This window comes from Bemisia tabaci, chromosome 3 (genome assembly GCF_918797505.1).
Source record: "Bemisia tabaci chromosome 3, PGI_BMITA_v3".
Classification (NCBI taxonomy): domain Eukaryota; kingdom Metazoa; phylum Arthropoda; class Insecta; order Hemiptera; family Aleyrodidae; genus Bemisia; species Bemisia tabaci.
This window is the reverse complement of record NC_092795.1, coordinates 49,830,231-49,846,157: the sequence shown is the minus strand read 5'-3', so window position 1 is coordinate 49,846,157 and position 15,927 is coordinate 49,830,231. Positions and strand designations below refer to the sequence as shown.

The 15,927-nt window shown below is 35.8% G+C and overlaps 2 protein-coding genes across 2 annotated transcripts; one reads left to right on the top strand and one right to left on the bottom strand.

The window, feature by feature from the left end:
* Positions 1–989: 989 nt before the first annotated feature.
* Positions 990–5,134, bottom strand: Spase22-23 (Signal peptidase complex subunit Spase22-23). The gene is made up of 4 exons (XM_019041804.2): positions 4,810–5,134; positions 3,001–3,163; positions 2,425–2,528; positions 990–1,405 (listed from the first exon to the last, which is right to left on the bottom strand). Exons 1-4 carry the CDS (start codon positions 4,950–4,952, stop codon positions 1,276–1,278), a joined length of 540 nt encoding a protein of 179 aa, XP_018897349.1. The 5' UTR covers positions 4,953–5,134; the 3' UTR covers positions 990–1,275.
* A 314-nt stretch (positions 5,135–5,448) lies between these two features.
* Positions 5,449–14,109, top strand: LOC109030696 (PIH1 domain-containing protein 1). Its single transcript, XM_019041784.2, has 7 exons — positions 5,449–5,688; positions 6,795–6,882; positions 8,583–8,768; positions 9,894–10,037; positions 10,829–11,136; positions 12,579–12,722; positions 13,372–14,109. The coding sequence occupies exons 1-7, from the start codon at positions 5,626–5,628 to the stop codon at positions 13,399–13,401; spliced, it is 963 nt and encodes a 320-aa protein (XP_018897329.2). The 5' UTR covers positions 5,449–5,625; the 3' UTR covers positions 13,402–14,109.
* The last annotated feature ends 1,818 nt before the right edge of the window (positions 14,110–15,927 follow it).

The following is a 15,927-nucleotide window of genomic DNA, read 5'->3' as shown; positions in this document are numbered from 1 at the left end:
TGTTGTACCTACCGATCCGAAAACTTGGGGCTGGCGATTAGTTCCGCAAAAACGTCTATTAGAGAGGAGCACTATGTCCAACTTATTCATTAAATGTATGGGTAATGAGCAATTTTACAAGCTCAAACTCATTCAGGAAATTAATAAAGAACTTAATACATGCATTTCTGATAAAATTTTGTTTGCAGCTTTGAAAGAAGGAACTGAATGTTATTGAGAGAATACCCAATTCCACTGAAAATACATTCAGAATAACCTGGGAATTGCATATGTAATTTTGGACCTTTGACCAATTTTTAATTTTTAGTAAGGAACTAGCCTCATTTTGTGGAACAGTGAAAAGTTCTGGCGTATAACATATAATTCGAATTTACTTCTTGCTATGGGTTACTAATTAATTTTTACTTCAGCCATTGCTGTTTCCAATGAGACAATGAAACTACTTCACCACAACAAGGCAAGACAAGGCCCTGTTTTCACTTTACTGGCATACAATTTCAATAATCAGCTTACAAAATTTAAAGACATGAGATCTACAACCACTAAAACGCTATTTTGAAAAAATAATATGGAATTAGAATTGAGGGGTTTAGAGGATAAGTGCAATTCTTGAAAAAATTGAGATATTACTTAATGATTTTAGTTACTAGTCTTAATGCATAATCTGTGAATAATCCAGTAGCAAATTCCTGTTTTTAAGCATCAAAAAGTCAGTTTGAACTTTCTTTCTGCTATAAGGATCCATGTGATTTCGAAACTTCAAACACATATTTCTCGAAATAGCAGAAACTGTACTTGTGCGCCTTGGCCCCACAAACTTGAGAGAATTGTGTTTTTATAACTATTTTAACCAGTTCTAATAAGATATCACTTGTTATTCTTTAAAAAAACTTGTATAAAATGGTTTTAATTATTAGAGAATGTTGGAAATCTGGAAGATTTGATTTCAAATGAGAATCATGTGCAGGGGAAAGAATGACTTTGATAAATACTTTCATCACTGTTTATTTACGTTTCCTCAGCAGAACAAGATTCATCCACAATTCATACACTCAAAAAGTCAAAAGATTTACACTAAAAAAAAATTCACTCATAGAAATATTGAAATGCCTAGTTTACAAGTTGGAGAAATTAAAACAAAAGACACACCTAGAATTATAAAAAAACACCTTATAAAAGAAGAAAATTATCTAACTGAAAAAATATTAGGATAGGGAGGTAATTACAGGGGAAGTTGAAGATTGAGACAAAAGAGAGAAAGAAAAGAGTAACAAATTAAAGTCTGTCAGTTGTGTACTCAGACGGGAACTTAAATGAGTGAGATCCAATTGACTGAATAATGGGCAGTCTCCCAGCATTGGGTATGATGTTCCATGACAAGGTTAGGGTAACGTTGGGATTTCCTCTGAAAATGGAGAAGAAATCAGAATTAACATAAAATATAACACAAATTTCAAAAAAAAAGGCAGAAAAGAGAGAAATACTAAATTTGACAAGGATATAAAATGTTTGATTGACATCATTCCAGCTGTAAGTATGTATTTGAATTTGAGCCTGCTTTGGCTCAATGAGTCAGTTGTGTCCAGGAGATACAGCAGATGGGTGATCGGACTTTTCAACAGTGAAATCATCTCTTGAGGACAATGGGCTTGTCAAAAAAGTCGAAATTCCACTCATGAATGCACAATTTGTATAGTCCGTAGGACACATTTTCAATTTAAATATCCTACTGCATGTCTATAGGCACTTTTTTCTTATTGCCAAACAGGCTTGCCTTAAGAGCAATGTAAGAAAACTTTAACTAAATATGCAAACAATCTTGCAAAATTTGTTGGACCTTTTACCAAGTCCATACTGATTTTACTTTCTTTCTTATGAAAAGGACACAAATTCTTTACTCGAAACAGCAGAAATCACAGAAAGGAGTAATTGATAACAGTTTGTAGACTGTTTGCATATTTAGGGTGGATATAACATTTTTCTCGGCAAACCTGGTTGCTGACAACGAGGAAAGAAGTGTCTGCGGATGCTAGGATTTTTGAGTGAATACACCTTTAAAAGTCTAATCACATATCTGTATCTCTTGCATCACTGAGGCGCAGTTAAAGTTTCTTGTTTATTTCTCTTGCAGACTTGATGTAGACTCCTATCAATTCAAATTCTCTTATCAATTTGTTTACAATGCCTTAGGGTCCCTCTCAAAAATATGATATGATGGACTTTGAACTGAGAAAAAAGGTCTTAGCTTTTGCTCAGTAAGGTTAGACTCTTTGCGGTTCCAATAAAAGTCTTTAGAACCTCTCCTTCTAAAAAAATTATTTACTTTGCTATGCATCATGATACCAAAAATACTCCTTAATAAATAATGAGAAAGTCGTGAGAAAGTTGACTTTTAAAATTGAGTGTATTGCAATGAAAACTTACTTCAGTCCATGACCATCATCCCAAAAGTAATATTTTATGTTCATATTTTTAAAATCAAGGAGCGCATTTTCACCTCTGAGAATAATTTTGTCCCATAGTACTACCTGAAAACAAACAAAAAAAAATGAATGAAAATGAAATAAGAAAACAACGTATCTCAGATTGTAACACTGCAGATTTCTCGTCATATTTTACTCATTTTGAAGGGTGAATGATCACCATTATTGAACAACTTTTAAGAGTGAAGCATTAAGAACTTTAACTTTTAAACTTTTAATGCCTCTATAAGAATAATCACCAAAAATGTCATGTAATACCATTTAAAAAAAAGGGCAAAATGAAACATCACAATTATTGTGCTCTGTGTTTTTTCAAGTTTTAGTGTAGTTATTGAGCTTGATCACACTTATTAGTGGGCATGTATTTCGTGGGATGAATTACTCTCAGAACAAATTTTGAAGCCTTAATAAAGTATTGGAAACCATTTGATGTAAAATCTTGCATTTATCTAGAACTCAAACAATTGTAGAGTAAGGGAGGGGGAGCGGGAGGCAGAGGACAGAGTAAAAAGAATACCTGATTTAAAGCATTGTTTGGTGTAGAATACTCCGCTGAGAGATATAAAAATAACTGTTTTACATTCCAATTGAATAAAGGTGTCAGATCAGCTTGAAGATCAAACGTCAGGTACCCTAAATCGTTTTCTCTCCTGGATGCACTATAATCAGGAACATTTTTTCTGAAACAAAGAAGAAAAATTAGCTATTATTTTACAAAACAAGATTTTCACAATTCCCTCTGGATAATTATCTAATATATTAGTTCCTTAAGTACTTAAGTTTCCTCTGAGATGCTTAGACATGCTGGGATGCAATGATTAGACATAAGGTGAATAAATATGAAGAGATTATAGCAATCTACTTTGCACTCATCGCCAGCTTCATCAATCTCTGAATGAGTTAAAATGCAAGTAGGTATATTTACTGTTTGCTGATGACGCTGTCTGTGTTCAGTTTGATGTAGTTGTTTTATTACGCTATATATGTTAGTTTTTAGCGCCTTCTTAGCACAACCAAGATGCTTAGAGAGAGAAGGATACCGAATTAACTATTAATTGTAAACTTTGTTTACTTGGTGAATTTTCCTGTACTTAGAGAAAAAAATACAAATCGCAGATCATTTAAAGAACCCAGGATGGTCAAATCCACTCGATCGGAAAACAATGGGTCAAACTGCTCGACGAACATTGCTCCATTTTCCATCGCTAACATCAACAATATTTGTCTGAAAGGCTATATGAGGTTCATTCAGCTGGTGGATAAAAGTATGATAGTCTACTTCAAATCTTACTACGTTCTGTGTGTTTTCTTTTACCTTGTGTAAACTTGCGCCTGCTGTCCAGGCAGGCGCAAATGTTTTCGTAAAGGTTTAAACCTTTACAAAGAGTAATTTTGACATTTCTTAGTACTTAGTATTTTTTGTATTCCTTATGGTCGTTTTACTTAGAAGTCCTTGTTCTATAAAAAAAAAGAGGAGAAATTGTGCAGATTTTCCTTTTTAAAAAAAGGCGTTTCAGTTTAAAAGATTCCGTCTTGGCCTGGAGGATTTTTTATCAGTCCTACCTACGGAGCACAGGACAGATCTCTGCCGGAAGGCGAGGGCTGACAGAAAATCCTTCTCCGGGTGCGGAGCGCCAGGAGTCTGCAAAAAGGGAACACAGATGCTCCCAACTGCGCACCCGACAGTTTTCGATGGAAATTCGGCAGGATTTATTGTTAGCCCTACCTTCGGAGCTCAGGACAGAATCTCAGATGAATACTCGTCGACTTGACAGGACACATGCCTGATAAAAAGCAAATCGGCGGCGTAAGTCCGCAATCACATATTTTGTTTGCGGTGTCTGAAAATCTACGCCTCTATGTAACAAATTGACATCATTCCTTGAAGTTTCTGCAGAATTTGCTTCGCACAGAGAAGAAAAACAACTGCAGTTTTAAAGAATTGCCATTGAGTAGTTTCCCATTCAAAAAATAAAGTATGACAGGAAGTCTGCAACGTCGCAAACCGAGTAATGTAATTGCAGACTTGCACCGTTGAGATGCTGAAGTCCACCAAGCTACGCTGACACTTCAGCTTTGATTACATATGCTAGCTCCTCATAGGTCTACGGTTAGACTTGCAATAAAAGTTTGGATACAAAGCGTGCGGTCATACTACAGGTAGAGGGTCTCTATTCTGAACATTACGGTAGCCTGATCATTTACCAAACATTAAATGGGTTCAAAGACTGCAGATGTTTAGAGATTCGATACCGTCATACCTAGTTATGATGGTGATGCATCAAGCAAAGTTATTTACATAAATACTGGAGAAATTCATACTTACACAAGTATCTTCGGTGTGCTGATTTTAGCTTTTGCTCGGTAATCTAGGAATTCTGTTGAGAGGAAGCAGAAGAAAGTTAATAATGCTAAAACACTCAATGAGTACGCGATTATCGCGTTACCCCGGCTTAGGAAAGAATGCATATTTAATTTGACTAATAATGCGATTCACGGTTCAAACACATCTGGTTCAGCCAATGAACTCGTGCGGAGACAGATTTTTCAGAGCGAATATCACTTATACTAAGTTTTTAATAGAAAATACCTAAATTTCACCGACTTCTAAAGTCGGAAAAGGGAAAACAAGGAAAAACCTAACCTCTACTGGGAAATAATAATCAATTTTCCCACGTCAACAATAATTCAAAGAACACGTCGCTCATTTGGCGACTGTCACGCTGAAACCTTGCTGAAACAATAGAATTGAAGTAAGTTTGTTTTATGTCTAGAAATGGTCATTAATCTTTAATTGTAGCTTAGAACGATTATTGTATAATTTATTTCAATTAATCACAGTAATATTCCAGTATTTCGTCCGAAATCCATGCGTTAATTCAAATGAGCCGCTAGTGGCCGCATTTGGAACTATTTGAATAAAATAATATAATTTGAGTCAATTTGGTAACAGTGGATGCGGCTTGTTGTAAACAACACGCGGTTTCTCAAGTAACACCAGTAAAGCACATTGCACATTTAATATTTAATTTTAATCAATCCTCGGACCTCGGACTTTGTATCCTCGCCGCAGCTATCTGTTCTTTCTCACCATCACATATCGTTTTAATCTTGTTAGTCACTTCATTTCACTTTCTCTAAAATGAGTTCGAAACAACTCTTGGAGATAGACTCGTCTATCTTGGAAAGAAATCTCATGTTAAATGTAAGTACCTCAGTGCATTAGCTATTAAAGCATGGTTTCCAATGTCCAATCAAGACCAATCTACACAGGTTAGTCTTTGCGCATCTTTTTGAAATCCACTCCCCTGCCCGGCCATAACTTGGTAGCACCCAATGCTACGGCACATCAGGTGCTCCCATAAGAAATACATTGCAGGCACCCAATACTACATCATTGCGCAGTAGAGTTCCTAAACTCGTCCTTGGGAATTACTGACCTGTGTAGGCTGGTCTAGTGTCCAATAGACATAATGCAGCGCATCCGCTACAACTCATTACTGCAGGGGTTTAGAGAGTGCTTGATCTGCCGATTTTGGAACATATGTGAAGGCAGGAGGCTTGAACCAGCTAAGAGCATAACTTTTTGAGATAGAATCTGAATAATGTGCCCTCCGAAGTAAAGAAAATATTTAAGTGCGCGCTTTTATGCAAAGGAAATAGTGGAACACGCACTTTTCTGCTGATGGAATGGTGAAGCGCACTTTGCATGCGAAGGAAACAGTGAAGCATGCTAGCTTTATGTGAATGCAACCTCAAAAAATTTGAAAACGAAGAACTTTCTGCACCCTTGTTGAAATGATTCAGAGACTCTGACAATGCTTAATTTCTCTAAGTGGAAAATGGAAAAGAAAACAGATTGAATGAAAATGTGGTATCGGAATTTTCTATGCTTTCATTTGAAATCATTTGGAAAAATTACCGGTAACTTTCCAGAAAATCTGTGTAATTTTTCAAAAGTTTTTAAGTAGGGATGAGGCATGAACATTGTGTTTAATGTTACAATCAGATATCAACTAAGTACAACATCACTGTTGAACCAAGTTGGTTTTCAGCAATCTTTGCCCAGAATTTAGATTTAGATACTATTTTAGTTTTAGCATCGAAAGTAGTGCCTCGGACATTTACATGAAATCCTTCTAAAGGGTTGTCTTCATTGAAATTGCAATTAATACATATTTCACTCTTTCTTTGACAAAGGTTAATCAGTAATACAGTTTCAAGAATGATGCATCCCAGAAAAACCAAATCACCCATTTGCAACAAACTGGAAGTACCTACCCTAAACATTTGTTCTTTTTCAAATTCCAGGAAGACCTACTAAATGTGCCTGATGATCCTCTGAATCTTTTCTCAAATCAAGAAAGTTCACCATTCAAACTAGTTAAACCAAATCCAGGTACGTTTTCATGAGATCTTCATCTTGTGATTGGTCCAGGTGATTGTCACATTGAACTTTAGCATTAATTACCTAAACAAGTGAGGAGGATCATTTTCTTAACATATGGGAAGCTGGGTTAGAGTTGAAGAACCAGTTGCAGTATGGAAGCTACATGGTCTGACAAAAATCTAAGCTTTTCACGTATTCAGAAACAAGACTGCCATGATAAGAGGGCCCTAAGTGCATTTCTGTATAGGCCATAGTTAGCTAGCACATGGACTTATGCTGCCATGGCAACTGATAATGCCATATGAGCATTCAAAAATTGCCAAAAGATATTCAAAAGAATTTCTGAAAATTCGTGATTTTCCAAAGGAGGGGCGAAGTCTAATGGCTCGTACGGTGTTCTTCCTTAGCACGGCAGTATGAGTCTCAAGGCTCATACCAGACTGCACTTACAGCTCTGTCCTGTAACCCGGCAGAAAAGTGATGTCTGATTGATGCAAAATGAAAGAATGCAATGCTAGCTAAATTTTGTCACTAATTCCACACATGATATGATATTATTTATGTCCAACGAGGACAATAAACTCAAAGAAATGAACTTTCCGTGTGCATCAAGGAAAACAAGGCTGAAGAAGAATTGGACGGAGTTGAACAGAAAGGAACCAAGCCACATCGGGATCGAACCGGAAAAAAGAGGTTTAAAGTTTGGCTCCTGCATGAGACTCAATGTAAAAGATAAACCTCAAGTTCAATTTCTGCAAAATTTGCTCCAATAAAAATTTTGAATTTTTGGCGATAGATAGTAAGTAGAGCAGTGGTTGAGTTCAAAACCACTTATAACTCAATTTTTTCCAAAATGTGGGTTCGTTCCTTTCTGCTTAACTTAGTCCAATTGATCAGTAGCAATAAGTACTTGAATCATTATAATGATTATTACTGTTGCCACATCAGATCTTTGATCAAGCAGCTCTCATTACTTAGCCTTAGAGTACCTAGATACTGGAGTGTATGGACATCTCAATACATACAGTGCTTAGGGCCCAAAAAGACAGTTAACCTTCCCATAAGAAAAACGCTAGAAAAGTGCCGCTAGGGAGATGAAGCTGATACCACAATGCCACACTCCTGCAATCGAATGATACAACAGTTGAAAGTACAATCAGAATTCACCTCAAGGATAACAGTGTGCAGCAAAGCACAATGTCAGCTGCTGAATGAAAGGCTCATCGGTAGATCTGACACAGTGGTATTACCATACCTCCGTACGAAAACACAAGCGAAAATGTCGAAAAACTCACCCTTAAGTTCTCTTTCCTTTCATTGGCGAACTGTAAATTTTATTTACAAAATGGTGTTCTCAGGAGGTTGTAAAGAATATCATATCAAGTAGTAAATAATGGTCACTGAATCTCCTGGTTCAAGTAAAATTTTTCCGTGTGCTGGAAAATGTGGGCTTTCACCACGGTACCCTCTTATGTGGTTCCATCTCATCAGGTTTATGCAATTAAATAGGGTAAGTAAATCTGTCATTCCCCTCAAATGTCAATTCCAGGAAAACATACTGGAAAATGAAACCTGTGCCAAATCAACCCTAGCTCATCCAGTGCCATGTAAAAGTGAGTAGTTCTGTTTATGCTGATTCGTCTGCAGTACCTATTTGCTTGAACTTTCCAAGAAGTCATTTAATTCACTACTCATATTTTTCTTCATAGGTTTTTGTGTCAAATTCAGAGTACGTGACAATCGAAAAGTTTTTATCAATGTCTGCCACACGGAAGAACTTCCTGCGCCAAGAGACATCTCTGAAGATGAACTGGCAGAAATCATTCAATCGGAAGAGATTCCAGACTTCAAAATCCCCATGAGTATAGGGGACCCACATGAGGAGGTGGACAAATGTAAGTTACTTCTCACAAGTTTTGCTTTTCTAATTGTATTCATTTGCAGTCCTTTAAAATAGTAATTAATTAGATTGTGTCAGTAACCAATTGATGTTAAAGCACAACAATCAGGTATACCGACTAAATTATCAAAATTTCAAATTTCTCCCAAGTTGAGTCTTCATTTTTTACAAGAAATCCAGCGGAACTTCTTCATTTACTTGCTGTGCTCCGGAAAAAGTTCATAAAATATTTAAAGAAATGATATTAAAATCTAATGTAAGTTGTTTTCCTTGGTAGAATGGCATATTAATATAAATTTGCAACCAAGCAATTATTTTAGTTACACAGTTATACTTAGTTATACAGTTACTTAGTCGACAAAAGCTATTGCTCTCACGAATTTTTTCAGATTTGATTGTGTACATTTCTACAAAAATGTTGACTTATAGCAATTTTTTTATCTTGACAGTGTGTATATGTGTGAATTAAATTAGTTTCGATTGAAAAATTGGAACTAAAATTCTAAGAAGTACTCAGAAAATATGTATAGGTATTTTCCTACAAGTCTTATGAAAATTTTCAAACTGTTATACTTATGAATTGGAAAAGTTCGTTCAGTTTTATTGGAACAGACATTTTTTATCATCAATATTTAAGTAATAATTTCACATTTTCCTCCCAAAGGAATCTTTTGAAGCTGATCAAAAATTAGAAGCTGAGAATCAGGAAAACTTACTATTTAGCATCTGTGCATACCACTAGCCCCCTTAAGAATGAACAAATAGTGGTCGTATGTCTTAGTTGTTCATAGAATCAGACTTTTTTAATGTATATACATACATGCATATAGCCTTCCTTGGTGGCTGTGGTACATGTAATTTCATGTGCAACATTTGCAAAAATAAGTGAACACTACCTGATCAACAGTGTGGTATTGATACATAATTGCAGAGAAATTTACATTCTAGTTAAATCTGCCTAAGTGAAAGATGCCAGTTAATACTTATTATATTTAGTGTGAATCGTTCAGAAATGTTTCTTGTTTAAAATTCATTGAACCATTGAAGGAAATCTTAAGTCTATCTACAAGTTTAAAAAAATTTCATACCTTAATCTCTTCTGTAACATTTTTTTTTTCAGCTGGAGGCTCTGCTACTGCATATGACATAGCTATTAATTCAAAATTTTTTAAAAAAATTCAGGACAGCAAGTCCTTTAATTTTTTGTTTTTGATGATCGCGATAGAAGGTGTAGAAAACAAGTTCAATATTGAACTAAACAATGGTGAGAATAATTTTATTTTACCATTCTGTAGAATTATATTTATGAATGAGTGTAAAGCAAAATTTGTGTCGGAGAATATTTTTCTTGTGTGCTGAAGATGATGAACTTAAGCTTAAAAAACATAATCAAATTGAATTCTAAAAATCAGCTTCCTTTTCTGATTTTTTTTTTCATTTTTGTTTTTAAAGAAAAATCATAAATAATTAAAAGCTTTTATCAAATAATTTCCTCATATACTCCTGGATTTCCTTGCCTTTCAAGAAAAAGAGCTTGCGAGCTTTAGTATTTCCTGTGCTCCTATTAATCCTAAACCAAAATTGAACCAACCTTATTTTTGAGTGTAAGGCAGACATGGAAATAAATGCGAAATTTCTGCGGAAAATTATTCTCGGTATTCGACGGTAAAGCATTGCTAGTGCTGCATTATTGCAATGCCCTTTTAAACAGTTTATTTAGAGTTGAAAATTTTACTGTTCCCAATTTGGGATGAAGAATTCAATCGCCCAAAAACTCTATCTTTTTTGCATAGCTGCATCAGAGAGTATTTTAAACAGCATCTGATAAGCAAGGCTCAAAAATTTTTCTAAAATATTCTCAAGGCTAGCCATAAAAATTTTTTAAATGTACGTTTAGCTGCATGATGCCTCTGTGGCTCGCTGGCATGACCTTACCACCTTTCTTAAAAAATATTGCTCCATTAAAACACTGAATGCGCTTATTATTTCCCTGAAAAATATTTTTGCTGTGCTTAGAGTATTTAGAATTTAATTTTATTTCATTTTCTTTTTCAGACTACACCATTTTACAAAACAGGAAGTTCCTCGGAAATTTACAGTACCACAGAATAAGGCAGACCCAGACAGAAAAACAGGAGAAAAAACAGAAATGTCTCATAGAAGAAATCCCTCCAACTACCTCTGTGGACAAGAAGAGGTCTGGCCGAGAAATCTCACCCTCTCAGTCAACTGAAGGTTTCAACTTGATGCGAAGCATAGACCAACCTATTCCCCAAAAGGAATCCCGAACAAATTTTAGAATATTGGAACTAGAAGTGGAGGGCAAAAAATATTACATTGTGGAAGCTTATTTTTCTAAAATTGTAAGTTAAAAAACAAAAATGAAGGTGTCCGTATTACTTAATAACAATTGGTTTTTTTTTTTTTTTTTTTTTTTTTTTTTTTTTTTTTTTTAATGTTTACAAATCGGAAGAAAGAACAAAGTTAAATAGTTAGGCACCAGAAAAACTGACATATCATTTATTTTCATGTAATTGTGTTTTCCTTGTTAAATCATTCTAAGGGAATGAATTTAGCAAATTTTATGAGCATGAAAACAATAGCTAGTAAATCAAGTTACCAATAAAACTGGGAAAATACTTGTCAAGTGAATAATTTTTGGTCCTAACAATTTTGAAGTTCTAAATAACTTCTGTGACTACTTTAAAATTGCTGAAAATATATTTTACTGTGGAAATTAAACTTATTTTATTTTAAGTGCAATAAATGTGCTGAAGAATGATAGATCCTGAAGGGATCAATGTGATTGTGGAACAATTGGACCACGTTAAGCAGAAAGAAACCAAGCCTCGTCAGCTATTGCCACATTTAATTGGGCAATTTAATTTTTTACATGAAAACTGTTTTGCTGATTTTTGTGCAAATTTCAGTGAATTTTCTGCACTGTAGGTACAAAGCAAATTCCATACAAATTTTAAAGGAATCTGCACACAAGTTCTCTTGTAAAAAATTAAATTACTCAGTTAAATTTGGCAACAGCTGACGTGGCTCGGTTCCTTTCTCCTAAACGCGGTCCAATTTTCACTGCGGAGCAACAGGTTTGAAGAGCAATGAGTTCACATGAAAAATTCCAAAAAAGACTACTCTGTTTCCACTGTCATTTTCCCAAAATCGTTGGTTTTGATTTTTCATGCGAAATTCAGCTAGGTGTTAATTTCTTTGGTGAAATCCACTGTCATTGAGAGACTAGGACATAGGTTTTATAATATCTCGGACTCATTTTGACTAAATTGTTTTTCAGAACAATTTTGAGGTCTAAGTCTAAATTTAGTCCAAGCATTATGGTAAAAATACCTCAGGTCTGTTGATGGTACCGATCAATTTGTTCTACAGTAATTAAATTTTCATTGGTCCAAGACCAAGGCCTGAAATTGTGTGTGGGCAAATATGCTCACTGTTTTTGAACACTGTAATATTTGAGGACCGAAACAGTCCCCAGCTACTGTATGCATTTTAATGATAAACTTAAAACTTTCAATTACTTCTCTGTATTTAGCAGTTGTATTTAAGCTAAATACATAAGTAAGTGAAATTTGTTAGTGTATCATGAAAATGCAAAACAGTAATTGAGGACTTTATTGGTTCTCAATTAGTACTTCCACTGTTTCTTGAAACCATCATGCAACATGTTATCCAAGCCTTGGAACTAGTAATACGTGTTGACTAGTATAAAATGTGCTCCTCCTGTTTTCTGTGCCAGAGAAAAATACGTTTTTGTTCTAATGATGGTGTAAATTGCTCTCAGGTTGACAGCACTGAAATCTCGCTCAATATTGGAGAGGATAGACTTCTTGTCAACTCCAAAAAAGGATCAGTTTTAGCCGATACCTTCTTCAAATCCAATGTGGTAGCAAACGAGTGTCGGTGTCAATTTAACACAAAATGTCAGGTAAGATTACAATAGAACTTTTCTTTATTCCACCTCCTTGCAGAACTATTTTATGGAAGCTCGTCCTCCACAACTACACAATTTCAGCTTGAATAATATTATTTGAATTCTCTTATTTTCTCCTCAAAATTTTGAGTAAGGAGTAATGCTGGTATCGAGAAATTCAATAATCAAGATTTATATGTGATGTATTTATCTATACCTAATTCACATCAAACAAGTAGGAAAAACGCAAATTATATCATTTGTATGAGTTCTGTTCCATCTCATCGATTTCAAGCAAGCTTGTAAAGTTCTTGATTTGGAGTTGATTTCTGAACTTGCTACTGTGCGAATTCAAATCTATGGAAGACTTAAAAGAGATAATTTATAATACAGTGTTCTAAACAGTATCTCGCTTAGTGACTTATTACTTGGCTCCATACATTCAAATATTAAAAATATTTTAGTTGAAAGAAATTGCTTTGGTTGGGTCAATAACAGCAATCAATCAATCTCTATGCCATAGTATTCTCAATTGAAATTGCGAACTACAAATTACTGTTGTTGCAGTCATGTACATAAATTTAAAGTTCTTTTCTTTCTTTCTTTGTTCCCCTCATATCTGCTCTTTGTTTGACTCAACTTAATTTCATTTTTTTATTTGTAGGTCCTGACAATTATAGCTCCAATTGCATGAGAAAACGGAAACTGGTCGTGAATGCAAAATGTCCAAATGTGCACCCCTGTGATCATCTAGGCAAATGTGGGAGGGAAGCTCTAAGAAAAATCTTCTACATTATTGTATGTTATTTTTCGTAATTTACATGCCATAGACTCAAAAACTGAAAAAATAATTTCTTAAAAATTTGTTGAATAGAAATACACAAATGGAATAAAATATCATTAAAACAGTTAGGTATTACTGGCTAGAGGCGACGACTCATAAACTTTACACGAGTAATATTATTTACTGAAAATAATCTGCTGAAATGCGTAAAAATTACGACTTATGATCCTCTTATTTGCTTCGCTAATATCTATTTCTTTGGCGGCAAGAGCTCCGTAAAATTCTTTTTCTTTGGCAGCAAGCCGTTTCATGAGAGATTGTGTCAATTTCTTTTCTTTCGCCAGCTGTTCCTTGAGTGATGAAAATTCATCCTGTTAAACAAATTAAGTTCTATGGGATTTGTATTTGAAAGTGTAATCTGTATTAACAAAAGCGCTACTCCACTGACTGATCTCTGTATCTCTGGATGGTTCGAGTCTTGTTTAAAGCGGATGTAAGACTTTCCTCAGTGTATGTATCTAATTTCGTTGTCTTATGTATGATGTCAGACCCGCACCAGAAGAATAATGCCCAGCACTCGCAAAATGACTCTGCTGTAAAATCTGCATCTTTTACCAATTCCTGAATTCTTTTCGTTCCGTTGGTGTTTCCCTCTAGAATTGTATGGCTCAGCTTTTCATGAAAAGTGAGCTGTTCTTTTATGGTATTGAATTTTCCTGATGTTTTTAACGCTGTAGCATACATACCTTCAACTACATCAAGTTTGTTTCTGATAGGTAAGAGTGGCATGATATTCTCCACTGTTTTATTCAGTTGGGCTTTTTCTTTTTTGCCCGATTTGAGATTTTGGTTGTCAAACCTTAAACTAAAACACAATGGCCATTTCGGCTTTCACAGCCATCATCAGATGATTAAAAACGAAAAACGAACTAAAATTACAACGAAATGGAAATTAAAACATTATTATCACCATCGACGCGTCGCGAAACTGACAAGAACGATATCAACCTAATTTAATTATAAGTATAGTTTGAACAAGTAAAGAAGTAGTTTTACTATGAACACAATTAGGTAGCTTTGGCAACTTTGAAAATGAGCATCGTTACAAGCACCAGAATTAAATAAGTTAACAACAAATTAAGAACTGTCTTTGGAAATTGGAGCAACTAGCCTTTTTAACCTCCTTTTCCTGTCGCCATTTGATGTCTCTGATGAGCTTGTTCCACTTGCTCTGGGAGATTTTTCTCATCAGGCTCTGGAGGTCTCAACCCTTTGAAAGTGCTTTCTCCAGGTGGCCAGGAATCTTTTAGAGAGTGGGAGGGTCTGTGAAGTGAGGGAGCTCTTGCTCGGGTGAGGAAGCAGGGCTGAATTCGGCATCATCAGGAGGTGGCGTTGGCAGCCTGGGGGGTGTCCGAGCCCCTGAGTTTTGCACAATGAGGCCAGGTAGCGTTGGTTGTTTTGGAGGAGCACTCATTTTCGGGATTTTGAAGCCCAAGGACCCCTGTCTGGGCGTTAGAGGCCTGATTGGCAGTTTCTTTGCTGACGGCGGGGACGGTGGAGGTGGAAGCGAACTCCTGGGCTTTGCTCTCCAGGTGTTCACCCGGACCGTCTGGCTCGGCCCTGCTAGGTGTTTCAGCAATGTCGGAAGAGCGTGTTGTTGCCTCAAGGGAAGCGCTTGGATTACCTTTACCAGCCTAGGCTGCGTCCTGACTTGGGAAGGAGCTTCAGAAGCGAGGCCTTTGATTTTGATTTGAGAGGGAGCCCTTGAAGCAAGATGAGGTTCTTGAGTCAGGTCATTGAGATTGGTATCGTCCTCCACCGAGCATTGAAGTACATCAGCCGGCTCCATTGTATAGGAAATAAAGACAAAATTAATAGTTGGAGTTTGGAAGGGGATAAAGCTTTGGCACCGGGCGGACAAGTTCCGTTGTGGGTTTGAGAGCGGTAGTGCGCTGGCCTGTCCAGTCAGGTTCAGGGTGTGTGGCACCTGTGTTAGGGCACCTAGGTCATTTGGGTCGCTGGACAGCGAAGTCAGAGGCCTGCTATTCATGAGAGCCTCTATTAAGGACCAACCTCTATTAAAAGCCTGTATTAAGATGGACTTTTGAGGCAGTGTTGAACACGCCCATTACGGCCTCAACTTTCAGAGCTCTTTTTGTGATTTTGAATTAATTTCATAGAAAACTAGTAGCAGCATCGTGTTTTTCGCGATATTTTAGGCAAAAAAAAAATACTCAAATTGCAAATCCCTTACGCATGCAATTGACCTTTGACAAATATTTTGTAAACCGTTTTTTTTTTTTTTTTTTTTTACCACTTCAAGTAGCCCACAAGGGCTAATCCTGCGCTAGTATTATCAAGAGTTATTCATGAATTCATCATGAAATAATTATTATTTTTACCTGATGCAGTGAACGATTAGTTGTTTCGGAATAT